This window comes from Suillus paluster (assembly GCF_016628075.1).
Source record: "Suillus paluster strain FC165 chromosome Unknown EDB91scaffold_7, whole genome shotgun sequence".
NCBI classification, from domain to species: Eukaryota; Fungi; Basidiomycota; class Agaricomycetes; order Boletales; family Suillaceae; genus Suillus; species Suillus paluster.
Genome location: NW_024537567.1, coordinates 476,131 through 498,777, shown reverse-complemented (window position 1 = coordinate 498,777; position 22,647 = coordinate 476,131). Strand labels below are relative to the sequence as shown.

Below are 22,647 nucleotides of genomic sequence, written 5' to 3'. Positions count from 1 at the left end.
CTTCTCTTATAAACACAACTTCTTTTCAGCCGCCATGGCAATACAAGACAGAACCCATGAATTTCGTGCTTGCGTCGAGTCCATACGAAACAGGTCCGCCGTACCACCCCGAACCGCTGAGGCGAAACAGAGGTTGCTCCAATCACACGGCAAGGGGGAAGCAAAGAGCGAGTTCTCGCGCATGGCCTCTGCCATTGGGAAAGATATTAGCAGCACCACCATAAAGCTAGGAAAACTTGCACAACGTAAGCGTAAAATGTCATTGTTCACTTACGCTTATTGACCAACTTACAGTCGCGAAACGGAAGACCCTGTTTGATGACAGACCAGTAGAAATTAGTGTATGACTTTTCACAAACGTGTCCGCAGTACGCTGACGTGGCTCCTTCAGGAACTGACGTTTATCATCAAACAAGACATTGCGAACATAAACAGGCAAATAGCCGCACTGCAATCTTATGTTAAGCAACGAAATGCACAAGCATCAAAATCTTCAGAGGGGAAACAGATCGAGGAACACAACCACAATGTCGTCATGATGCTGCAGAACAAGCTGGCAAATACAAGCATGAGTTTCAAGGATGTTCTTGAAGTTCGGACACAAGTGAGCCGCTGATCCGCATGTCACCAATTCAGGCTAAATGGAGTTTCAGAATATGAAGGAAAGCAAGGATCGTACAGAACAGTTCATGTTTTCCACGGCCGCCGCAACCCACCAAGCGCCGCCGAGTAAGTCGCCATGGGTGCGCATACGAGCTCTCACAAATCAATTCTCCTCACAGGTTCACTACTTCTAAACGGGAGACAGGACCCTATGGGCGACGGCAGTCGGCCTAATTCTAAAGGCAAGGGTCGAGCCCATCAAAACGAAGACGTTCTTGCATTGGACCTTGATTCAGCGGAAGAAGGCTCAACAAAACACGGAGGCAATGCATTCATGCAGATGCAACAAATTGAACAACAGGTGATCCAGCTGAATGCTGCTCAATTTAACGTTATATTGAGCGACCCCTAGGACTCGTACATCCAATCGCGATCAACAGCCATAGAATCCATCGAATCAACCATTGCAGAACTAGGGCAGATATTCACCCAGCTGGCCAATATGGTTGCCGAGCAGCGAGAAACAGTACAGCGTATTGATGCAGACACCGTGGACATCGCGTCGAACGTGAGTGGTGCGCAGAGAGAGCTGTTGAAGTATTACGCGAGCATATCGAGCAATCGTTGGCTAATGCTCAAGGTCTTTGGCGTGTTGATTGTCTTTGTGAGTCTGTCATTTTCAAGAGATACGGGCACACAAGTTCTAAACTCCTCTATAGTTCCTTGTCTTCATTCTTGTTTCATGATTGGACGCTCAGCGCCGTTGTCACATTATTTACTGGACGATATTCATAACGTAATTCAATATCCAGCATGGAATCACATCATAGAATGCTTTACAGTATGAAACTCAGCCAACGGGGATGGCATTGACGCCAGTACCCCAATCCTTAATTTTTGACCGCCGTGCCTTATCAGCCTTCGCGTGTTTCTTTCCTCCGCGATGTGTCGTAGAGTCTTCCGTGTCACCAACCGTCCATGTCCGCCTTTTCTGCGCCTCTTGATCGGCGCCTGATGTTGTGGAGAATCTCTTTGCTCCGTCTATCTCAGGCGTTGGCTCTTCACCTTGTGACTTGGCTTTCTTCTGGAGTTGTTTGCGCTGTGCAGTTACTTAGTACCAAGTAGACTACGCTGAAAACATAGCTCACTCTCTGACTCTCCAACTCCTTGTTCCGCTCCTTCAACTTTGACAGCCTCGCCTCGCTCTTGCCACCACCACCAGCTGTAAGTTCAACGTTGATCTGACGACCATCTAACTGAGAGTGGTGGAGCTTGAGGCCCTGCTGAAGAGCGTTGCGATGCTTGAACTCGAGAAAAGCGCATCCCTTGGATTTGATTACAGGTCTCGAAGATGGTTTATTAGCAGGTGTTTTAGGTGCAAGCAAACGGACAGTGGGTGGTGGATCTGAGCAGAACGTTAAAACCTCCCTTGCTTGCGGTAGATTACAACAATGACTTACCACACGCTGCGAAGTGAGTCTGTATTGATTCTAAAGTAGTGGTATATTTGAGATTACCTGACGTAAAGGTGTCAGTAGGTGGAAAGAGTGTGAGGGTGCTCAATCATACCAAGAAACAGAATAAAACGTTGTTTTGATTTTTCAGTTTTCGTCTCTCCCTGCTCGACCTCCTCTGCGTCCTCTAGAACATCCCCGGAATCTCCCTTTGTTCTCTTGACTTTCCGCTTCCTCGGCTGTCCGTCCTCTCCCTTTCCGGCTCCCTGTGCTTCTTCTGCAGCTTCCCTCTTTCTCTTTTTTGTTGCCACCACCAGCCCTTTCGCCTCTCCTTCCTTTTGAATGATTTCTTCCCTTCCTTTTCCTTTCCCCCCAGCATTCCTTTGAGTGACTTGAACGTCTTCCCCGCCCTCCGCACTGCTAGCCCGACCATCAATAAGGTCCTGAACTTCGAGAATAGGGACATCGTGCTCCAGGTCGTCTTGGTTTTTTACTTTGCCTTTGCCTTGCTTGAGCTCGCGGAAAGCGATGCCTTTCTTTTGGCGTTTGGTGAGCTTGAGAGTTGAAGACATTTATATAGGATCCTGGGCGCGTGTTTCTTTAGTGGGAAGTGGAACGTTCCCGTACATGAAGCGAGTAGAGCGGGAGATTAGATATAAAAAAGCATGCATCGTGGCAAGAAGAATGGAAGCATGTATTCAAATAATATCACGTGATGTCGTACGTAGTGGCACTGACAGGTGCCAGCATCAGCCGGTCACTCGAGTGCCCGAGACTCGAGAGAACATGCTGAACCATGGCAATGCAGAACAGCCCCGAAGTGAGCTGTATCGGCCCAGGGTTTCAAACACCTGAAGAATACTCCGGTTTGAGCGTGCGCGGAGGTAAGATGCCCGCGCGATTTGCGAGCCAGATCAGTAAACGCAGACAAAGTAACCAGACTTGCTATTCTGCGAGCCACTTAAGGGGCCCTTTTTGCCCTCAGTCAGCTTAGTGACAATCCATTCACGGCTTCGCCTGCACCCTCTATTTCTCTTTCCTCGCCATCAGCTCCCCTCCGCGTTCGCAGAATGGGACGTAAAATCGGACTCACAAGCCCTAAAGAAGGCCGAAGCACCGGGCTAGAAGATAGGCTCATGGTTCCTATGTTCACCTGTCGTGAACTCGGGTAAGTTTGGAAGGGGTAACCGGACGTGACGGTTGGCGATGAAGTGGCTGATGTAGAATTAGACGGAGGTATGGATAGAGGAATCGCGACCGGAGGTCTAGAGCTAGGTGTCCGAGGGTACGACACAAGTGAGGGGTGTGTTTCTCGCAGGTACGATATGGAAGGTGACACAGCCCGACGTTTTGCAGATGTGGGATATGGATCATACCGATCGTCCACTGCCATGAGTTGTTAATGTGATACCTCTAAATGACAGGCGAATTTCTCACATTTACGCTTGTTCGAGCGCACAGCGCTTGTCGTCGGAGGTGGCGTGTATCGCCAATGAATAGACATGGGCGTTGAAGTGATGGAGGGAGATACCAGAGGCTGTTCGACCGTTAGGAAGAGATAGCACATGATCGCGAAAACATACAGGATCTATATCCATGGCTACTCCCATCGGGCTTTCTGCGAGGGACATGCTCAAATCATCGCCGTTTACACTATGGGCAGGGGTGCAAGGCTTGATGTTGATCGAATCGTTCTGTGTGTCAAATGCAAAGAGGCCTTGGACGTCGTCATCGTCATCATCGTCACTTAACGGATCCTCGTGCGAATCCTCGTGGCCAACTTCTTCAGGGTAGCGACCACGGTCTGACGGTGCACGAGGTGTACGAGGTTGCGAGGGGAGGTCGGAGTACGATGCCAACAGACGTTGGAAGGCTGCCTCAGATTTGAGTTCATCCTCTTCTGGTCGTGGTTCCGCTAGCAGATTCAATATGCGCGGAGGCTTCAGCTATATAAGATATTAGCATATGAATAACAACTACGTAGCATAGCACTCACTGGATAGGTAGGACGACGCAATATCGGTACTATGGGAGTGTCCAAAGCGTCGGTTTGTAGTGCATTCAAGTTGGAGCTCAGACTACGGCTTGGCGGTGGTGTTGAGGGGGGCTCGATACTGCGTGTGCTAGTGTTACTTTCGTCGTCTCCTTCTAAGGGAAGAGTAATCGGGGGTGTTGGATTTCCTGAGCTGCTTGATGGAGAGCCTTCGGACCACATTCTCTCTCGGTCGCTTTCTGATTCTTCACCATTGCTCCCTCGCCTCCTGGAGGGCACCGTGAACGAGATTGCCAATGGACTTTGTATTCTCTTGTCTGCATAGTACGATGACTTGGAGAGCAATGTCGGTCGTCGCAGTCGCAAGAAGAGTGGATTCGGCAGTCCATCATCGGGTGATGCTGAAGATGCGCCGCTCGACGTTGATGGCAGCGCAAACTCTTCGGAGGAGGTTGGGAAGGCTAGACGATGAGATGATTCGGACATGGTGGGGGAGGTAAAAGGCTGGTGAACACGGTAGATGAATATTTGAATGGCAACGTCGTGGCCTTCTACAATTACCGAATCCACAGGGGCATTCCCATTATGCGATATACTTGGTTACTTCACATCCGGGCAAAAAACTACATGTGCGAATACTTCGCAGGACAAAATGGCAATGATTAAATATTTTTGATGGGGGCGATTCACAGCGATTCACTCAGAACAACAATGAACTTCAGCCGCGGAACATTGCGGTCTACACGTGTAGCAACCTCAGTAGAATGGCGACCCTGGCAAACACACCATTCATTTCCCGCGAGTGAATCAACATCGGACAGACCAGAGAGTTATTAGAAAACTGTGTGTTAGTGCAGAGAGCACCGGGAAATGCAATTGTGATTTATTATGCCAAAAGCAAGCGGTACGCTTCGATCAAGGATGGGTTGGTTCGCTAGGATAAATGACTGAAAAACGTGTTGGGATCTGACCATCTTTCGTGAGGCAAACTGCATGAATTGAGTCTCTGTGAGATAAACTGATTCAATGACATCAATACTATCACTGAGGAAGGAGCTGATAAGCAGCGTATGTAGCGCTCGACACAAGTCCTAAATAGACACGGTAAGAGAGGGAAGGCAAGACAGAGGATGATAATGCAACTTACCGAGCACTGTCAAAGTGCTGATGGCGCCTCCGTACAGCCGCTGTGAAATAATTGAGATGCTATCGGGTATTATGACAAGACCGAAAAACAAACCCTCTTTGGTTGGCCCGACTTGTATCCAATGGTATAAATAACGCGCGCGAAGGAATATGCACCACACATAGCAGCAGCTAGGGCAGGGTATTTCAGACCAGCGACGACAGTTCTGATGACGACGTCTGTTCTGCGTCACTTTCTCCTCAAATACAACAAAAACCTACGAGATGAATACCACAGGCGCCGATTCAAGCGTATTGTGGTGTGCACCTAGTTAAGGGGTAAATAAAAAGCCATGCGACCATACATCTCAAAGAAAACATACGCTGCATGCAGTTGAAACGGAGTGCTGCTTGGGAATCTTGAACCTCGGCTTTCTCGGCATACACTGTGGTGGAGTATGGAATTTAGACCGGGTAAAGGAGTGACTTGGACGCACGTTGGGGGTAATTAATCCCTGCCCTCTTGCGATATCTTCCAACCAGGATACCCTGCCAGATAAGGACCCACCCTATGGTCATCAAGGAGCTGGGAATATATCCATAACTGCGATAAATGAAGTTATTAGAATGAGCACGACAGTCCGGCAGCCAACGCACCCCTCAGGTAGAGACATGATTACTTGGAATATGAGTAGAAGTAGCTTGGAGTGACATTGTCGTGATGAGCCGCGGTCTGCATTTATAGTAAGACACCGTACCTCAGGAACACCCAGGAATACGCGTACTGGGATACGCGCGTCGTCCCTGGATGCCTACGCGTCTCTTAGCAAGCATAATATTTCCCGAAAGCCTGTGATGGGTCGTCAGCACAGTGCCGTGGAACAACCATTTGTAAGACGCGTCAAGCTTCGTCAGGCTCGCGTGCCGTGATGACACGCAAACCTCATGCCGGTCAGGCACTGTTTAATCGAGCTGATACAGTGACATTACTGCGCTTGGCACGTCTGCACAAGTACTTAGCTGCGCAATTCACACAAATCTTTTAGTAAAAGGTTTGTATGAGCTTGCACAGTCCCTATGATAATGACAACTTCCTGAGTCGCGGGGAACTCGTGAGATCATTGCAAATCTACTTATGTAATCAAAAGTCATCTGATCAGTGCTCGATAATTTTGAGATTTGAGCTATAGCTATCTACGAGTAAAGCATTAATTCTCAATCCGAGATGTCCAAACGAAGTGCATCCGACAGGACGACAGACGGCCAAGCATTCGCAAAGGCCTCCGGAAGTGGGGCTAAGCGTGATGAGAATGAAGTAAATGATATCGGTGAGTTCGAGGATGCTTGGGAGGATGAAATCGAATCCGAAGAGGATGTGGTCGATGGAGAGGCTGGGGACGGCGAAGATGGTGCGTTACATTGCTTTGAATTTTACTTCAAAATGGAACTAACAGTTAACGTTTAGGGATGGATGTAGATGAAGTCATGCCCGCTATCGAGGAATCTGAAGAACGGCCTCCTGCTCCAGAGGCATTTATCCCCAGGAACGCATGTCCTTGGAAAGGACGAGATATTGGAGCCTGATGACTCAGTATATATCATGCGCCATTCAATGAATGTGACATGGCCTTGTTTGTCGTTTGATGTCCTCCGGGACAGTTTGGGGGACGAACGGCAGCGATACCCAGCAACTGCATTTCTTGTCGCTGGAACACAAGCAGATCAAGCAAGCAAAAATGAGCTTACAGTCTTTAAAATGAGCTCACTGCATCGAACTCAAAAAGATGGAGGTAATCTGTGATTACATGTGATCGTCGATCGTATCTCACAAATCGATATATGCAGATGATTCAGATTCGGACGAGGAGGATGATGACGCTCTCGATGAAGATGCTATATTGGAATTCCGTTCAGTACCTCACCACGGTGGCGTAAACCGCGTTCGTGCCCAACCCTTACCACCATCATCACCTCTACCTTCAGCATCACAGCCCTACTATACCGCAACGTGGGCCGACACTGGCAAAGTCCATATATGGGACATTAGACCGCTTATCGAGTCTCTCGACGTTCCGGGATACTCGTGGGACAAGTTAAGGACGAATAAGCCAACTTTCACAATTAACTCGCATGGTCGCTGCCGAAGGATTTGCAATGGATTGGGCATCATCGGGAGATGCAAATCCCTCATCACTACGTCTACTCACTGGAGACGTGCACTCGAAGATATACCTGACGACAACTACGCCATCGGGATTCAATGCCCTTTCTCAACCGTTCACGTCACATACCTCCAGTGTTGAGGACCTGCAGTGGAGCCCATCCGAGCCCACCGTTTTTGCATCATGCTCTGCGGACTGCAGCGTGCAGATCTGGGACGTGCGGAGTAAAGGACGACGAAGTGTGGCCGGAATCGAGCCAGCGCATGAGAGTGACGTGAATGTGATTAGCTGGAATCGAAATACTGGTTACCTCCTTCTCAGTGGCGGTGATGAAGGTGGAATCAAAGTTTGGGACTTACGCAATGTCCAAAAGAAAGGGTATGTCCAGATCGAAATTGCATGTTAAGCCTGTACTTACAGATCATGAAGGACAACAGTGGTTCCCAGCCCCGTGGCGTCTTTCAAATGGCACAGCGCCCCTATAACCGCTATCGAATGGCACCCAACTGAAGACTCGATATTCGCTGCGTCTGGAGCGGATGACCAAGTGACCCTTTGGGATCTCGGGGTAGAACCGGACGATGACGAAGCAGGCATACCCATGAACGATGCACCTGATGGTGCGCGGGACGTCCCACCGCAACTCCTCTTCGTCCATCAGGGTCAAAAGGATGTCAAGGAAATTCACTGGCACCCACAGATTCCAGGCACAGTTTTAAGCACTGCACTTGATGGATTCAACATATTCAAAACGATATCAGTGTAGTTGTGCGCCGGAGGCCGTACAAGCCCTTTTGCCAGCTACCCAGCTAATAAAAAGTAGGACTTGCAGAAGTCACATACCTGAAATTTAATAGATGTCAATGGCTATCATGAGAAACACGTTAACCAATTGTCAGCCACTTCGTGTAATTATCAGTATGGATACGGTAAGAGTACTGAAGTTGGTCCCAGAAAATGTATCAGTAGAGTCCGACACCATTGTTTCCCTTGGGTGCCCGGATCTATACACAGCATAAGCGAAGAGGATGAGGATGTGGTGCGGACGACCTGCCTTGGCAATGTTCTTGTGCAGGATATCAGTGAGGACAGCGTAGATATTGCGAATGTCTATAAGGTTCTGGCGAGCAAAGAAAAACTGCTTCTCATCATGTTCTTTCAAGCTCAGCTGAGGGAATATCAGTCCCATCGGGGAGGTTAAGGGTATACGATGAAGCACGTACTGTGTAATCTTCTATGTTGGGATACTTGATGAGTTTGGAGGAAATCTTTGCTCTTCCCAGATGATGTTGACGAATACCATCGCGTATGTTGTACGCGCTCTCCTGCGACCGGAGAAGTTCGCTGAGAACCTCTGTATGACTATCAGACCAATGATGTCAGGCAGTGTATGATTACGTACCCTCTTGAATTTGAACACCTTGGGTGTCAGACGATTTCAGTTTTAGCCGCCACAAATAAGACCTACAATTTACTCACCGAAGTTGTCACCGCTGATCGAGAGAAAACGTCAAAAAGCGGACTACTGGAAGGGAAGTGGGCTCACTCTTCAATCCTGCAACTCATGTCAATGCAGAGAATAAGACATGACGAATAGTACGTACTTGGGCATGGTCAGGTTCACCCATAATTTGACTTTGTCCTGTTTGTTTGTATATCGTCAGGTTAATGCCCAAAGAAACAATTAGATACGTACACAAGAGTCAGATAGTTGTGCACACTCTGATTTGGTCGTCTCATGCAGCTTCGAAATGAGTTTATTGGCTTGTACAAGCTCTGGATATCTTGCGCTGACGGTCTCGTTCGCGTGGGCGGGCGAACCACTTCCATCTTCATTGCGCTTACGCTTGTTAGATGACGGACCATTCTTTGCTGTCGATGATGGTGAAGGGTAGACGGTAGTGTCTGTGGATGCAGCCGCTTGAGATATTTGGTAGGGTGAATCATCGGACTTCGTGGACTCGATCAGGCTCGTAAGTTCACTGTATACAGGTAAGCCATAGGGAAGGATGCAGAAGAATTCTAACATACATTATCTACCAAGGATAAGCAACAAGTAAGAGAGATAATGCAGGAAGCAGCTCACCTTGTTTGGGAACACACGGAAGACGATGCCTTCTGCAGTCTCCGCAACGTTTGCACGGAAGTCCTATGTGTCGTTGTAGATTTAGCGCGCGTGAATTGCAACTAACTGTGCATACCTCGACGCTTTTGGCGACCTCTTTGCTCATGGACATGGTGGTCTGAATCATGGAGGTGTACGCACCAAGAGCTGGCACGGAATTGCCTTTCATGGTGAGCAGTATTTATAAGCAGCTTTAACGTAAATATACATGTCGCGTCTGGGTTCTGTACAACGTCTGTACACCTCACGCTAGGTGTGCACCGTCTGATCAGCTACCACGGAGTTCGTTCATTTAGCCATCGCTAAATGATATTTCTGAGATATCTTATACAGTATCATTCGCACAAGCATTCATTCAAGTTGAAGTACATTGGACATGGCGAACCAAGTGAGTCTCTGGTCTATGCCTTAGCAAGTGGCTTTTTCACCGCGGATACAGGATGAAGATTCAGTAATTTCCACACTGACGGGATTCTCTTTGAATAGTGTTCTGTCAGGTCTATCTCTCTCCACAGGCGATCTTCCCAACAGCCTTGGTATCTCTGGATTGTCTTCCTTGGATGCCAAACAGATTTACAATGACAAGTGGGACGACGACGACGAAGCCGTTGGTGCGGATCAGGGAGAAGACTTTGAGGATGAGGTGGACAAGGAATTTGAAACAGAAATGCCTGAAGACATTGTGAAGATGGAGGTTCAATCCCCTGTTGGCATACGTCACACGGAGAAGCGCGTCAGGGTGGTGAAGCGGCTGGTGGAAAGACCAAAGACTGTCTATGAACGCTTTCCAGCCTTCGAGAAGGACAAAGTCCTCGACTTCTCAGAGTTGTTTAAAGGCTACACGGTCAAGAAGTCAAGGATAACAAAGAGGCCATTACAGGGTATGGATTGTACCCAAGGAATCTTCAAGGATGTTAACTGTTCTATAGCTGAAAGTATCTACCCCCGGAAACGTGATATTGCCAAGGGTTTCCTTGATGCCGTAGTCGGTGATACCAAACGGCAGGTCGAGAACAAACGTGTAGAGGAGGTTATGTCCGCTGGCAGTATCGAACATGACTTGCTGCGTGCTCTTGAGGTGAGTATTAATTGCAGGTGCTCCTGGAAATACCCTCATCGTTTGCAGGAGCGGAAAAAATCAGACGTGCCTGTGACACTTCCTCTGCATGACAGAAGTTTTGATTTAGTGCTGCTATCCAACTGGGAGGACGAGATTGTGTACGAGCCGAGCCACACAGCTGCACCACCCACTCTTGAAAACAACAATCTCACCACACCGGTCAACAAAGCTCTTGAGTCAGGTGCTTGGACGCAGAGCATTATCTGGAGCCCAAATGCCCCTTTCCGCGATTTCATTCAACTAGAACTTAACGAAGAAGATATTACAGAAGAGCACCCCCAAGGTAGTTCTTCTATTTGACTGTTGATATGGGGTATCTTTACTAAACATTGGTGGTGTTGAATTTAAATTGCAGAAACTGTCAGACCGAAAAAGCGTATTAGAGCGCATGACGTTCAATCCCGCGATAAATTCAACCTGTCTAATGACCACTTTTACGAGGTGTCGAAAGAGGGTGGCCGGCATCGTGTGCGTCAGACGTTTGGACAACTTGTCGTCGAACACGCTTATTCCGCTCAGAAGCTCCAACTTCCCTTTGTGCGTAAAATGATTTCAATATCGACTAGATTGATCCTCTTATCTATATTCTCAAACAGTACAAGACAAGACTTTCAAAGCAGGAAGCACGTTCCTTCCACCGGCCCGCTTTGCAGTTCCCAACCAACATAGATATTCGCTTTAGCAAGGTGCGCACGGCGAAGAAGAAAAAGGATAAAGCGGGCCGTAAGGTCGGTAAGGGCGGCAATATTGGCGAGGGGTTGCATCGTACGACGGATTTGAGCCTGAAGGACACGAGTAATTTTGTCCTTTGGGAGTATTCCGTGAGTCATCGTTTCTTGCATGATGTGATCGGAAATAGTGAGAAACCCTTTAGGAAGAGCATCCACCAATTGTACCAAACTTCGGTATGGGTAGCGCGCTCGTGAACTACTATCGTAAGAAAGACGAGAAGGACGACTACATGCCGAAGGTACGGATTCAAATGATGACTCAGGGACACTTAATCGATCTGATTCATTAAGCTCGACCTCGGGGTGCCGTTTGTCCTCGAGCCGCAAGACGAGTCTCCTTTTATGAAGTTTGGCTTATGTCTATCCTGGCCAAACATTCCCGGCGCTTTACAATAATCTCGTGCGGGCACCACTTTTCCGCCACAAACCCTATGCCACCGACTTCCTGGCTGTTAGGTGCGGTTCTTGAATTACATCTATCGGGCAAATTTATTAATTGAAAGTTAGGAGCACCACGAAAGGCGAAACGCGGTACTACTTGCGTGAGATCAAGAACCTATTCGTGATTGGGCAGACGTATCCCGTTACCGAAGTCCCAGGGCCGCACTCTCGGAAGATAACTAACACCATCAAGTACCGCCTGCAAATAATTGCCTTCAAGCTCCTAAAAAAGAGCAGCGAAGAGCGGCTAAAAATATCAAGATTGATGAAGTACTTTCCCGATCAAAATGAACTCCAGATGCGGCAGAGGCTAAAAGAATTTATGGAGTATCACAGGCGTGGCCCTCACCAAGGTTTCTGGCGTCTAAAATCCACGGTAACCATTCCAAGTGATGCGGATATGCTGAAGATGGTGGGTCCCGAGCAAGTCGTGTTAATGGAGAGTATGCAAGTCGGGCAACGCCATCTTCAAGACTCTGGTTACACTCAAACCGCCGAAACCGCGGAGGATGACGAAGGTGAGACTAAGCTCTCCGTCGAACAACAACTGGCGCCTTGGATCACGACAAAGAACTTCCTATTCGCTACCCAGGCTAAAGCCATGCTTCGGTTGCACGGTGAAGGCGACCCTACTGGGCGTGGGGAGGCATTCAGCTTCATCCGTATTTCGATGAAGGATATCTTTGTCAAGGCAGGCGAAGATTATGAACAGAAGCTCGGTAAGATTTAATCTCACTGCGCCACAAAGCCACGGTCTAACCACACCTTTTTTTATTATCAGCTGAGGCAGATAATAGACCAAAGTCCGCGCACCGTTACAATGTTGCCGAACAGCAGCAAATTTATAAATCCGAGATCGAGCGGATATGGAAAGCTCAGTTCGATTCATTGAGCAGGAAGGACGAGCCACAACTGACGGTGGAAGATGAAGAAGCCCCAGCCCCTGTTGATGTCAAGAAGTTACAACGCCAAGCATCACTCAGAAACGAGACACCCTTCTCTCCAGTAATGTCACCAACCCCGACCCGCCCTGCATCGCCTGCTTTCAGCCGCGGTTCTTCATTAGAACGGGACCGAGAGATGAGCTTGGGACCAGATGGCAGTCGTAAAGTTCTGCGAATAAAGCGACTGGTATGTCATTTGCCTGTTTTAAGCTCGGGACGTGGTTGTTCATCCCTGAATTCAGGTCGATGATGAATGGCAAACAGAAATTATCCGTGATCCTGCCGTCATACGTGCATATGTGCGTGCCCGGCAATTATTGGAAGAAGAAGCTACGCTTGCCGATAATCTCGCACCCACGGGTGATGCAGATAAGGACAAGAGGTACAAGAAACGGTATGTCATTACTCAGACATGAATAGCTGCAGAAGTAACGTGGAGCCCGTTTTCGTCATAGGTTGGAAGAACAAATTGCTAGAATGAAAAAGAACCAAGAGCGGCGTCTGCACCGCAAGAACGCGAAAATTGTTAAGGAAGGCGGCACCCCAATGCAACTCACCCGGCCGCTCAAACCAGATACGACCGTGAGTGCAGGACAATTGACAGCAGGTTGTATTTGGCACTTACGTTTCGTTCAGAGACGGTGTGGTCACTGCGGTCAGATGGGCCATATGAGTACGGCATTTCTATTCTTTACGAGCTGTACCTGGTAACTCACCCTTTCTGTCAGAAACTAACCGCAAATGTCCTCGTTGGGCTGAGTTCAATAGTGGAACGGCACCTGCACCTGCCACTCCTACATCTGCAACAAGTCCGCCGCCAAACACACCCGGCATGTCCAGTCTAAGCGGGTTCAACCGAACTAGCGGGGCGCTTGGCTTTGGTGCGCCGGTTCCTTCTCCTTTGGCAACGAGTCCTCCGGTATCTGCGATGGAGGATATAGATCCGGTACCTGGTACTCCCTCAGGTTCTGCTCCAAAGATCAAACTTACGCTTAAGAGATCATGATGTGCCACGATGCCTGCTTCGTGTTCCTTGTCTATTTTGTTTGCTCGCATTCAGTCCTACTATATGTAACGTATGTCTCGCAATAAACGTGTACAAGTAAAGTGCAAAAAAAGGGGAAGAGCGACGAATAAGTAATTAATGTCCAACCGCCTATGCAGCGGCCATCTCCACGTCTACAGAAGTTCGCGAGACCCCTGAGGACTCTACCTGCGGAACGCCAAAGCGTTTCCGATAATCCTCGTTGATCTTCACAAGAAGATTACGTATGAGTTCTGCGTGCTTCCGCCGGTCTTCCGGTGTGACTTCCTTCGTCAGATGATCTAGCTGGATCTTGCCAACTTTCTTAACGAGTTCATCACTCTCAGATGTCTCGGTGATAGACCGCAAGCTGGGGATAGTTGTGTGAGTGGACACGGGTGAGGAACGTGTCGAGCTAGGGGTCGTCCCGCGAGATGTGTCTGGGGACCGTGGTGCAGACGGTGAGGGGGAGCGGTACATATCCTTAAGGGGTGGGAGCCTGAACGGACCTGCATCAGGCTTGAGTGATGGTAGCTTCAAGTCGGAGTCTCCTGGAAGCAATAGGGGGTACAATTTGCTGGATGACGCAACAGATGGCGGCATCGGTGACAGCAAGGCATTGATTGATCCGCGGTGTGTGGTTGTAGGGGGCTTGGGTGCTACCGGTTCGGGTGCATTACCAGGAGCGGTTTTCAATGGGATCATCGTCCGCATGGCTTTGTGATGGTACTCTGGCGCAGCCATTTGCACAGGTGGAGCAGCACCACGAGGGCCACGAAGCGAGCTCAAGTCTGCGAAAGAGTCTTGTATCGATGAGTGGTGTGGCGGCGTAGCATTCGAGGGGGTCGAGCTAGAAGAATGCGGAGATGTCGGGTCCAACGGGGGTGTGGGGTGAAAGTGTCCTTGTGGAGTGGACGTTGAGTGATAGCCATATGCAGAGGACGGCGTATTGAGAGCGAAATCGTGGGAAGGGGGTGCCGAAACACGATGGGAAGACGTATAGTGTTCTGAGTAGCCACCGGGGTTGGAGGCATGCATAGGCGGATAAACAGGATTATATTGATTCTGCTGCACGGATGGATGCGAGGACCTCCCTAGTGAGGGTGGAGAAGGATAGCCGGTGGAGGCGTATTGCTGCGACGGATGCGCAGCCTGTGCATATGCGGCATCGTGCGCGTATGCTGTCCCTGGGCCTAGGAGTCCAGGCATTCCGGTGAGCCCAAGCTGACTGAGGCTGTCGGTATCAAAATACGATGTTGGTGAGAACCGCCCGGATAGGTCTTGAGAACCACGGTTATTTGGTGCAGTCACGTCCCGTCCAAGGGTGACCAGAAATTCGTTCACCGCAGCTAGCTCCTCCGGTGTGCGGACGTCGAAAGACACCGAGCGCGGATTAAACTCATCATAATGTGCACCGTCTTGGGCATATGCAATACTGTTGAGACGCTCCATCATTTCTGTTAATTTGTTCCATTAGATATTTTATAAGCATTGAGATGGCATTAAACTCACGGGTGTCGTAAGAAGGGTTAACCTTTCTCTTTTTCATTTCAGTGAAGAAATCGTCGACGTTATATTCAAGCGACCTCTTGTTGCGATTGGAGGCGCGTGCGTCGGGTTTGGCACCATCCCATGAAGGAACCTGATTATGGAGAAAGAGCTCATAGGACGAATGAGGCACGTGACGCGAGGGATGAGCGATAGACTCAAGCTCCGGGGACGGGGTTGGCAACGCGCTGTAGTGACCACCTAAGATCCGACGTCAGCGGAAACAATGGTGGAGATCGTGTGACTTACCGTCTGCTGCTATACTTGAACGTGGCCGTGCACGAGCAAAAGGGACTTTGTGAGGCAATGTGGGCGCTGCGCCTTGGAGCTTCCCGGAAAGCGACCTGTTAAGAGCGCCCTTTGACGGGACAATGTCGCCTCGAACACGGGAGGTGTAAGCGGGATCATTTACTGTGATTGCTTTGGAGTGCTTGTGCTGTGCGTGATGCTCCTCTGTGTGTATTTTCTCATGCTTTTTGAGATCCTGTGGGCGCTTAAAGGACTTCTTGCATATCTGACGACAAGTGAGTAAGAACCGAACGGTGAAAAAATACCAAAAAAATATAACTAACCTCGCAGACATGGGGCTTCAAGGGGGTGTGAACTAGGAGGTATTTAAGATCACTGGGGATTGACAAGAAGTGATGGGAGTGGACATACCTCGAAGGTGACTCGTAATATGATCACGTTTAGCACAAGAAGTGCCACAATCCTTCCATTTACAGGTGAGACAGAGATTATTCGTGCTCTTTCGGCCGATATGGTCGTTGCATAGATGATTATACAAGACTTCAGGATCTGTGAAAGTGGAAGTACAATCGACCCATTGACAATTGTATAAGTCTGAGTTTGATGTAATAGAAGAACGAGAGACTGCAGTGTCTGGTGGAGGTGATTGAGACTGAGGGGATGCAGTTGAATGGGGAGGTGGGGAAGGGGACTGCATGAGGTCGAAGAAAGGATAAGGTTGACCAAAGTTGTTATTGTTGTTGTTGACTTGTAATAAATGATTCGAAGTGACAAAGTCTGGGACAAAAACAGTCGCGGAGTACGAGGATGTCATTTTATAATGCGTCAGAGAGAAGGGACTCCTTTGTATGCCAAGACAAGTTTTTTATTTCTTGGCGTTTGAATGCCAGCGTGCCAAGCAATTGGTTCCTTGGCACCAAGACCGATCACAACATCGGAGATCACCGTATTAGATCATTTCCTAATTTGGATACACTGCCTCGGATGAATTCGGTATGTCCACCTGGTAGCCCTTGAACGTTTTGAACACTACTATGCATGACTTGTCATGGTCGATCAAGGTTACAAAAGCCAAGTAAAGTGCGTCATGTATTCACCAAATAATACTAATACACCTATTTTACTAGTCTTATCTTTCTTCTCAAGCAACTCCACAGCCGCGACCGTCAATCTCCATCAAGCATCCCCTACTTAGAAGTTGTTTCAAAACCCTTGATGCTTCCTTCCCCGACTCGTTTATATCCAGCGTGTCCGTTCTATAACATGCTCCGTTATTCCTCTTGGCGCCCATCCCCATTACTCCTGCCGATTTGCTCTACTCCTCGGCAGTAATAGCCGCCGAAACTACCTTCCATTTTCGTCCAAAGGACAAGCCATAGCTGGTACTCCATCCTATCATAGGTCAAGAACGTTGGATCTCGACTCGTTCTCACACCACGGTGTGAGAGCCTATGCTGAGCCAGGAATTCCAGAGCGACTCAGATCTCCCGACATCGGCGCAAAACGGGTGAAATCATGAAACACTGCCAATCACCCTGTCGACAACTGCGAGAATCCTAACTCAGTCTCACCTTCATGAAGAGCTTCGGAGTCCCTATCTGTTTGTATTAATAATGTCGTCGATCCAGGAATGCGCGGTCGGGTCGGCATTTGGCACCTTAAATTGACATTGCTTGTCATGCACGTCGTATGTGTGTTCAGAGCTGTTCACTAGACTTATCACTCTTCATCCCGGATGCTTCCGAGAGCAACCGCAAATTACTCTAGAGTTTCTCATGGCGGAGCCATAATCAACTTGTTCCGAGCTAGAACCGCCAGCTCTGCCAGCACTCTTTCCTTCTGGGACAGGAAACTGACAGGAAGCCGGGCAATATCGTCGTGGACAATGAAGACTTCATGTGAGCATTTAATGAGCTCCTCAGGCTGCCTATCGTTGACATGTCAATCAGGGAAACATCCACACGACCAATGATATTTGGGTTATTGGACACTCTACCCCAGAGTCCTTCGACAAGCTCTTACAGCATTCAGGTATAGTCGCGGAATGTCGTAATAGGCTGTAACTCTCAAGCCTATCATCCAAGCAATAACCTGAGAAAATCGGAAGACAACGGACATTTAGTCGTGATTCATGATTCACGACTACTCCAGAACAGACGGAATCATTTTGTTAGGCATTTTGGAATCCAAGTAGTTGATGCCAAGAAATACTTTTGATCAATGCTGTATGCTGTAACATAGAACTCCAAATGGAATGACATGATTTCATTTCGAATTGGAAGCTTTGCCTTCATTTGCCAAGCCACGCCAACCAGGAGTTACTATAGGACGCCAAGATAATATTGCGCCAAGACAATATCTTGGGAGCACTGCTTGTCTTGAAGCTGTCCCGACACTCTGATTGGTAGAAAGTCCCGGTCGTGAGCACAAACTTCGAGTTCCTTGAACCGCCTTTTGCCTGGATGGCAAGGTGGCGAATCTGCTGCGCAATGATATCGGCTTCGTGTTTTGTAAGCGGCCCGCGATTCTTGATGTTTCATAAAAATGCATTCGTCGTCCTCTTTTCTCAATCGAAATTCGACCCGACTGCACGGTGGTGGGTCCGAAGGATGAGTGGAAATAGTGCCTTACACGGGATTCAAACCGTACTTCAGCAAACTTAACTGTAATACAAACGGAAATTTTGGCTTTCCAGAATGTCTAATGTCTTCGCAGTATGACCGCAAAAATCACTGATACGAGTGCCTAGAACAGCGTTGGCAATAGCAACTGGAAGTGCAAAAAAGAATCTGCCGTATTAGTCGTACTGATAAAGATAACGCGGTAAAACTCCTTCATGCACGCACGCGCAAAGAGCTTATAATATGCAACTTCGAGTCCTATGACGCGTCTTCAAGTACCGGCACGGGGAGTAAATCGCATTCATGGAGAGGTGGGCTGTAAGGCGGGCTGTAATGGAGAAGAAGTGCATACAAAGTTTGGCACCTTGTGACCCCAACCCTGAGATCCATCCTTTCGAAGAGTGACATCGCCCGGGTGACCGTATCGCTGAGCGGCTATAGGCCACCGAATTCGTGAGACTGCACGACGTTGCGCCATGGTCATGACATGAGTCATGGTCGATCTCCTCGGAAGAAGGACGCAGTAATAGGTTCTGCTTACCGAGTACTTAATACCAAGCCTCGTATTCTTTCCCATTTGGATTATGAAGCCCAAGAATTGTCGGGGTTGCTGTCTCTTGGAAATAGGGACAGGCATACCCCGCTTGCATAATTATCACCAGACCTTTCGAACGCTGGGCTACGCTGGATGACGGAAACCGCAGGGGCCAGGAATATACGCCAAGAGGGGTGGACAAACCGTCTAAAAACCCGTGACATCGGATACAGTCGTATCCCCGTCCCAGGTACGCATACGGCAACACGTTTCATGGCCATCCACGCTGCCATAGCACGAATCAACGGTATCTTGTATGACCACCCGTTCACTTAAATGGTAAGTGCAACCATTGCTGAGTGCATCACAAGGCTTCGAAACCCTCGTACCTCGTCAGAAGTAACTGCCTCGGTGAATAGTTCAAAAGGGGACATACAAAGAAGGTACTTCCCCTTGACATCATGTTAGGCACCAGTGGGAACGATTAATCCATCCACCGCATGACGGACTGGCGCGAATTAATTATCGCGTATCAAATGTACTTACCGAGTGCCAAAGTGAGAGCGACTCAAGCTGTTTCACTCGGTGGAAGTTGCGGCATCCGTAGGTTAAAATCGATAAGTTTCGCATACCTATACGCGCTGTGGGTACTAGGCTACACAATAAAGTTAGTATGTACACGGAATCAGAACTGACGCTATATGCATACCACTAGGGCGGCAGTTCACGATAGCCACAATGTCCACATCCATTCCCATGAAACCCCGATATTCTGTAAGCAAGAGGGAATCAAAGTCACTTGAAACAGCGTACCTGTTCACACCGTACTACTCAGCTGCGATCACGGGTCCCTTAATAATAATGAGCTCTCAATTCATACCGCATGACGCGGAATATCTTACGAATAACTTGCTGACGCCAATGTGCGACCGGTCGGGTCTCTCGGTGTGCCGTGATATCATTATTACTGTCGTACGTGGTGTTGTATCATCGGGTATCGCGGTGGAAGACAGGAAACCATTGGAGCCAGGCCGAGCGGAGGGTTGGTCATCATGGAGAAGAAACGGGGGGTGAGAGATGCGACAAATACGGGATTGAGAGTGTACTTGGAATGTGCATGTGGATACTTATTATTTCCAGATCATGTGTCTTGTTTCCCCTGAAGAAGTTATGACGGCTAGTCACCCATTAAATGTTACCTCATGGTGCCCTAGTGTATGCTGGGTTCGAGATTCCAGGTTGGTGATATCCTCGGGACGTTCGATACAGGTAAGTATTAGCACGATTTAGTATGCAGACTGTACTTTGATCAATCTGCTATGGAGAGAGCAACTTGCAAACTTTAACAAAGGCTCAAGCGCGGCACATACGCCTAGTCACGTGCGAACTAGTCCCGCCATATTGTTGTCTTCCGAATATTAAAGTTGTTCACTCGCCATGTCGCGATACCCGGACTATCTTTCGCCCAACACAACCCCTTCTAAACCGTCCAACTCCCAGAAGTCACGAGCAAGACGCGAACCATCTGGCGTTTTCTCCTTGTTTCAGGCACCCCAGATCCAGCAGTTCAAGGAGGCATTTCAACTTATTGACCACGACAAGGATGGTTGGGTGACGGAATCTGATCTCCGAGAGGTATTCTCAAGTCTAGGTGAGGTTACACTCATTATGTGGTAGTATGGCACTCATTCTGGTTTCAGGTATTTCACCGTCGAAGAGCATGCTAGATGGCCTGCTCAGTGCGCGCCCTGGTGGCCCTGGGCACAGCAAGTCACCTCCTGCGACCCCTTCACGCGACACATCAGCTTCATCGGATAGAGGTATCAACTTTACCATGTTTCTCACCATGATGAGCGAGCGACTTTTCGAGTTCGATCCAGAAGCTGAGTTGAGGGAGGCTTTTGAATGCTTCGACGAGGGCGACACGGGTATGGTTAAATCGGATGAGATGCAGAAATGGATGGGTGAAGTGGGAGAAAGAATGGATCAGCAGGAGGTTCATTTTGCACCTGCTTTCATTGTTTGAGTGACTGACTTTGTGCATAGATTGACAAATTCCTTAAGAGTTCATTCACTGATCGCCAAGGAAATTTCAAGTACCGTGAATGGATTAAAGTGATACGAGTGAATGATGATGGTGATGAACCAGAACCAGACATGACATGACAAGTTGTACGAACGTTTGTAACTTTATCCATTACCTAGTATACCATGATTGCCACAATTGTATTCCTTGCAGGAAAACTCGTGTTATGAACTTGAGCACCGCGCATCCTGCAAGACCATTGATCGCGTTAGATCCACTCCCCTTTGAGAGGCTCTGCCGGGAAGCGATCCTTGTCAAAGGTCAATTCCTTGAAAATTTGTTCGACTTGCTCCTCTAATTCGCGTCGGCCGACTTCTGCCAAAGCTAAGCTCCGGTGAATATTTCGATTCGGGAGGGGTAGGACTATAAGAACCTACCTGCTCCTCGCCGATTTCCGAGGCTCTGATCATTTCCTTCCGTTCCCGTACGAGCCGGGATGAAAAGCAATTCAGCGCCTTCGTGGTCCAGAAGTCCAATACAGTTACAGCTGGTGAATCGAAGTCCAATTGCCGACGAACGTCCTTTTTCACCCTTTCCGAATACGTGTCTCATGATGCCTTCTGGATATTTTGCACGTCGACTCTTCGGCAATCCTACACGTTGACCATCTGGGACTTCTGCATTGGGATTCTTGACCTGGATTACAAAAGAGGATGCGATACGGATCCCAAGTGCTTCCTGAACATCTCCTAACTGAGTCGGGTGTGAAAGGTGATATCCGAGATGAGTAGCATTTCTTGATGGAACATTCCCTAGTGAATTGACGATCGCATACACACCACAGCCTGCGAGGCGAACAGGTCCTGTGTGACGTGTACCTAACTACGATTTCATATTGTAATCGTCACTAGTGGTGAAAACATACCTCGGGTCTTCGTCTCATAAGTCTTTTCCCCCAGCCGCTCCTCCAGGTCATGTAGATTATCGCCCACGGATATCACCGTGGCCCAAATGGGGGCATGCCTCCTGCATTCAGGATCAGGGAGAGTCTTCTTGCCGACGATGATCAAGCGGAAGTGTTTTTTGTCCTTCCTCGTTGGTTCAGGTGCAGGCGCAGCGTCTGCGCCTTGCGCCACGAGGTTCATCTCGTCCGCATCTGCACCGGAGGCGTCTTTATTCTGCGCCTCACTTTCGCCGTGCACACTGACCAAGGGTGGACTAGGGACAAGAAGTATCTGGAGCTTGCCGACATCGTCAATAGAATAGACTTCTTCACGCTGGACCTTCGGACGGTAGAAGAAGTATATATGTCCACGTTCGATTACCCCTGTGTAAAATGGGTTCAGCCGCGAAGCACTCGGAAAACTACACTGACCTGGGGTGAATGCATATTCATTTGTATCGACCTCTTCTGTCTTCAGCTTCTTGACCTCTTTCGCTTCCATTTCCCCCGTGTCAAACCCCGGAGCTTCACGCTTCTCACCGACATCGGGTTCCATCTTTACTTCTGCGTTTCTTGCAGCGGCGTCCTCATTTTCGCTTTTCTTCGTTCGCTTTTGCCTTTGAGGAGGATAGGAACTCCCATTGGAATCCATGCTAGGGGCATGTGTAGCACTGCGTGTCTGTACTGGCATTCCGTGATGAACGAGGAATACAGGGGTAATCACGCTTGACGTCATGTGTGGCTTCGCCTGTCCATCGATGGCAATATTTGCTCTCTCGAAGACCGTACCTACTTTATATTTACAAATGCATATATCAATATGGAACAGGCAAGTATACCCGTTAGCCTATCGAACCGTACCGTAGTCTCGAAACTAGGCGTTTATGGGCAAGGAACTTGCGCTCGTCCGGATAAATCCGATGCTCCCCTGTTCCGCGACAACCGAGCGATCCATATCGGTAACGTGGGTGTGACGTCACGCCCCATGCGGGGAGATCAGGCT

The 22,647-nt window shown here is 48.7% G+C and overlaps 10 protein-coding genes across 10 annotated transcripts; 4 read left to right on the top strand and 6 right to left on the bottom strand.

The window, feature by feature from the left end:
* Nucleotides 1–34: 34 nt before the first annotated feature.
* Nucleotides 35–1,349, top strand: EDB91DRAFT_1046455 (t-SNARE; the record flags this gene model as incomplete). The annotated part of the gene is made up of 7 exons (XM_041313266.1): nucleotides 35–245; nucleotides 295–341; nucleotides 392–604; nucleotides 654–729; nucleotides 783–964; nucleotides 1,016–1,267; nucleotides 1,323–1,349. The coding sequence occupies 7 exons, from the start codon at nucleotides 35–37 to the stop codon at nucleotides 1,347–1,349; spliced, it is 1,008 nt and encodes a 335-aa protein (XP_041181375.1).
* Nucleotides 1,350–1,453: 104 nt separating this feature from the next.
* EDB91DRAFT_1046865 (uncharacterized protein) lies at nucleotides 1,454–2,629 on the bottom strand (the record flags this gene model as incomplete). Its single annotated transcript, XM_041313287.1, has 4 exons — nucleotides 1,454–1,702; nucleotides 1,752–2,008; nucleotides 2,064–2,120; nucleotides 2,173–2,629. The coding sequence occupies 4 exons, from the start codon at nucleotides 2,627–2,629 to the stop codon at nucleotides 1,454–1,456; spliced, it is 1,020 nt and encodes a 339-aa protein (XP_041181374.1).
* A 413-nt stretch (nucleotides 2,630–3,042) lies between these two features.
* On the bottom strand, nucleotides 3,043–4,536 carry EDB91DRAFT_1244400 (uncharacterized protein; the record flags this gene model as incomplete). The annotated part of the gene is made up of 4 exons (XM_041322407.1): nucleotides 3,043–3,443; nucleotides 3,495–3,594; nucleotides 3,641–4,003; nucleotides 4,054–4,536. 4 exons carry the CDS (start codon nucleotides 4,534–4,536, stop codon nucleotides 3,043–3,045), a joined length of 1,347 nt encoding a protein of 448 aa, XP_041181373.1.
* Nucleotides 4,537–4,889: 353 nt separating this feature from the next.
* EDB91DRAFT_1109679 (uncharacterized protein) lies at nucleotides 4,890–6,292 on the bottom strand. Its single transcript, XM_041317637.1, has 8 exons — nucleotides 5,934–6,292; nucleotides 5,833–5,876; nucleotides 5,673–5,779; nucleotides 5,559–5,621; nucleotides 5,458–5,503; nucleotides 5,291–5,402; nucleotides 5,198–5,237; nucleotides 4,890–5,141 (listed from the first exon to the last, which is right to left on the bottom strand). Exons 2-8 carry the CDS (start codon nucleotides 5,847–5,849, stop codon nucleotides 5,092–5,094), a joined length of 435 nt encoding a protein of 144 aa, XP_041181372.1. The 5' UTR covers nucleotides 5,850–5,876; nucleotides 5,934–6,292; the 3' UTR covers nucleotides 4,890–5,091.
* A 108-nt stretch (nucleotides 6,293–6,400) lies between these two features.
* On the top strand, nucleotides 6,401–8,114 carry EDB91DRAFT_1308597 (WD40-repeat-containing domain protein; the record flags this gene model as incomplete). Its single annotated transcript, XM_041325069.1, has 5 exons — nucleotides 6,401–6,584; nucleotides 6,720–6,965; nucleotides 7,021–7,258; nucleotides 7,284–7,715; nucleotides 7,767–8,114. 5 exons carry the CDS (start codon nucleotides 6,401–6,403, stop codon nucleotides 8,101–8,103), a joined length of 1,437 nt encoding a protein of 478 aa, XP_041181371.1. The 3' UTR covers nucleotides 8,104–8,114.
* Nucleotides 8,115–8,147: 33 nt separating this feature from the next.
* Nucleotides 8,148–9,621, bottom strand: EDB91DRAFT_764909 (proteasome activator pa28 REG alpha beta subunit). The gene is made up of 11 exons (XM_041328328.1): nucleotides 9,539–9,621; nucleotides 9,424–9,486; nucleotides 9,369–9,373; nucleotides 9,034–9,319; nucleotides 8,942–8,979; nucleotides 8,884–8,892; nucleotides 8,817–8,830; nucleotides 8,740–8,757; nucleotides 8,561–8,691; nucleotides 8,392–8,505; nucleotides 8,148–8,341 (listed from the first exon to the last, which is right to left on the bottom strand). The coding sequence occupies exons 1-11, from the start codon at nucleotides 9,587–9,589 to the stop codon at nucleotides 8,300–8,302; spliced, it is 771 nt and encodes a 256-aa protein (XP_041181370.1). The 5' UTR covers nucleotides 9,590–9,621; the 3' UTR covers nucleotides 8,148–8,299.
* A 60-nt stretch (nucleotides 9,622–9,681) lies between these two features.
* EDB91DRAFT_1109659 (TAF1 transcription initiation factor TFIID subunit TAF1) lies at nucleotides 9,682–13,766 on the top strand. The gene is made up of 15 exons (XM_041317636.1): nucleotides 9,682–9,850; nucleotides 9,902–10,343; nucleotides 10,392–10,540; nucleotides 10,589–10,865; nucleotides 10,938–11,119; nucleotides 11,179–11,403; nucleotides 11,457–11,552; nucleotides 11,605–11,621; nucleotides 11,662–11,769; nucleotides 11,821–12,473; nucleotides 12,536–12,885; nucleotides 12,941–13,092; nucleotides 13,154–13,280; nucleotides 13,335–13,371; nucleotides 13,427–13,766. The coding sequence occupies exons 1-15, from the start codon at nucleotides 9,839–9,841 to the stop codon at nucleotides 13,702–13,704; spliced, it is 3,105 nt and encodes a 1,034-aa protein (XP_041181369.1). The 5' UTR covers nucleotides 9,682–9,838; the 3' UTR covers nucleotides 13,705–13,766.
* EDB91DRAFT_1109657 (uncharacterized protein) lies at nucleotides 13,767–16,413 on the bottom strand. The gene is made up of 6 exons (XM_041317635.1): nucleotides 15,931–16,413; nucleotides 15,847–15,874; nucleotides 15,825–15,826; nucleotides 15,520–15,786; nucleotides 15,235–15,471; nucleotides 13,767–15,179 (listed from the first exon to the last, which is right to left on the bottom strand). The coding sequence occupies exons 1-6, from the start codon at nucleotides 16,331–16,333 to the stop codon at nucleotides 13,855–13,857; spliced, it is 2,262 nt and encodes a 753-aa protein (XP_041181368.1). The 5' UTR covers nucleotides 16,334–16,413; the 3' UTR covers nucleotides 13,767–13,854.
* Nucleotides 16,414–19,904: 3,491 nt separating this feature from the next.
* On the top strand, nucleotides 19,905–21,012 carry EDB91DRAFT_764755 (uncharacterized protein). The gene is made up of 5 exons (XM_041328326.1): nucleotides 19,905–19,944; nucleotides 20,001–20,326; nucleotides 20,376–20,671; nucleotides 20,722–20,855; nucleotides 20,915–21,012. The coding sequence occupies exons 2-4, from the start codon at nucleotides 20,113–20,115 to the stop codon at nucleotides 20,839–20,841; spliced, it is 630 nt and encodes a 209-aa protein (XP_041181367.1). The 5' UTR covers nucleotides 19,905–19,944; nucleotides 20,001–20,112; the 3' UTR covers nucleotides 20,842–20,855; nucleotides 20,915–21,012.
* On the bottom strand, nucleotides 20,754–22,541 carry EDB91DRAFT_764759 (uncharacterized protein). Its single transcript, XM_041328327.1, has 5 exons — nucleotides 22,438–22,541; nucleotides 22,077–22,386; nucleotides 21,627–22,028; nucleotides 21,139–21,579; nucleotides 20,754–21,085 (listed from the first exon to the last, which is right to left on the bottom strand). Exons 2-5 carry the CDS (start codon nucleotides 22,378–22,380, stop codon nucleotides 20,970–20,972), a joined length of 1,263 nt encoding a protein of 420 aa, XP_041181366.1. The 5' UTR covers nucleotides 22,381–22,386; nucleotides 22,438–22,541; the 3' UTR covers nucleotides 20,754–20,969.
* Nucleotides 22,542–22,647: the final 106 nt, after the last annotated feature.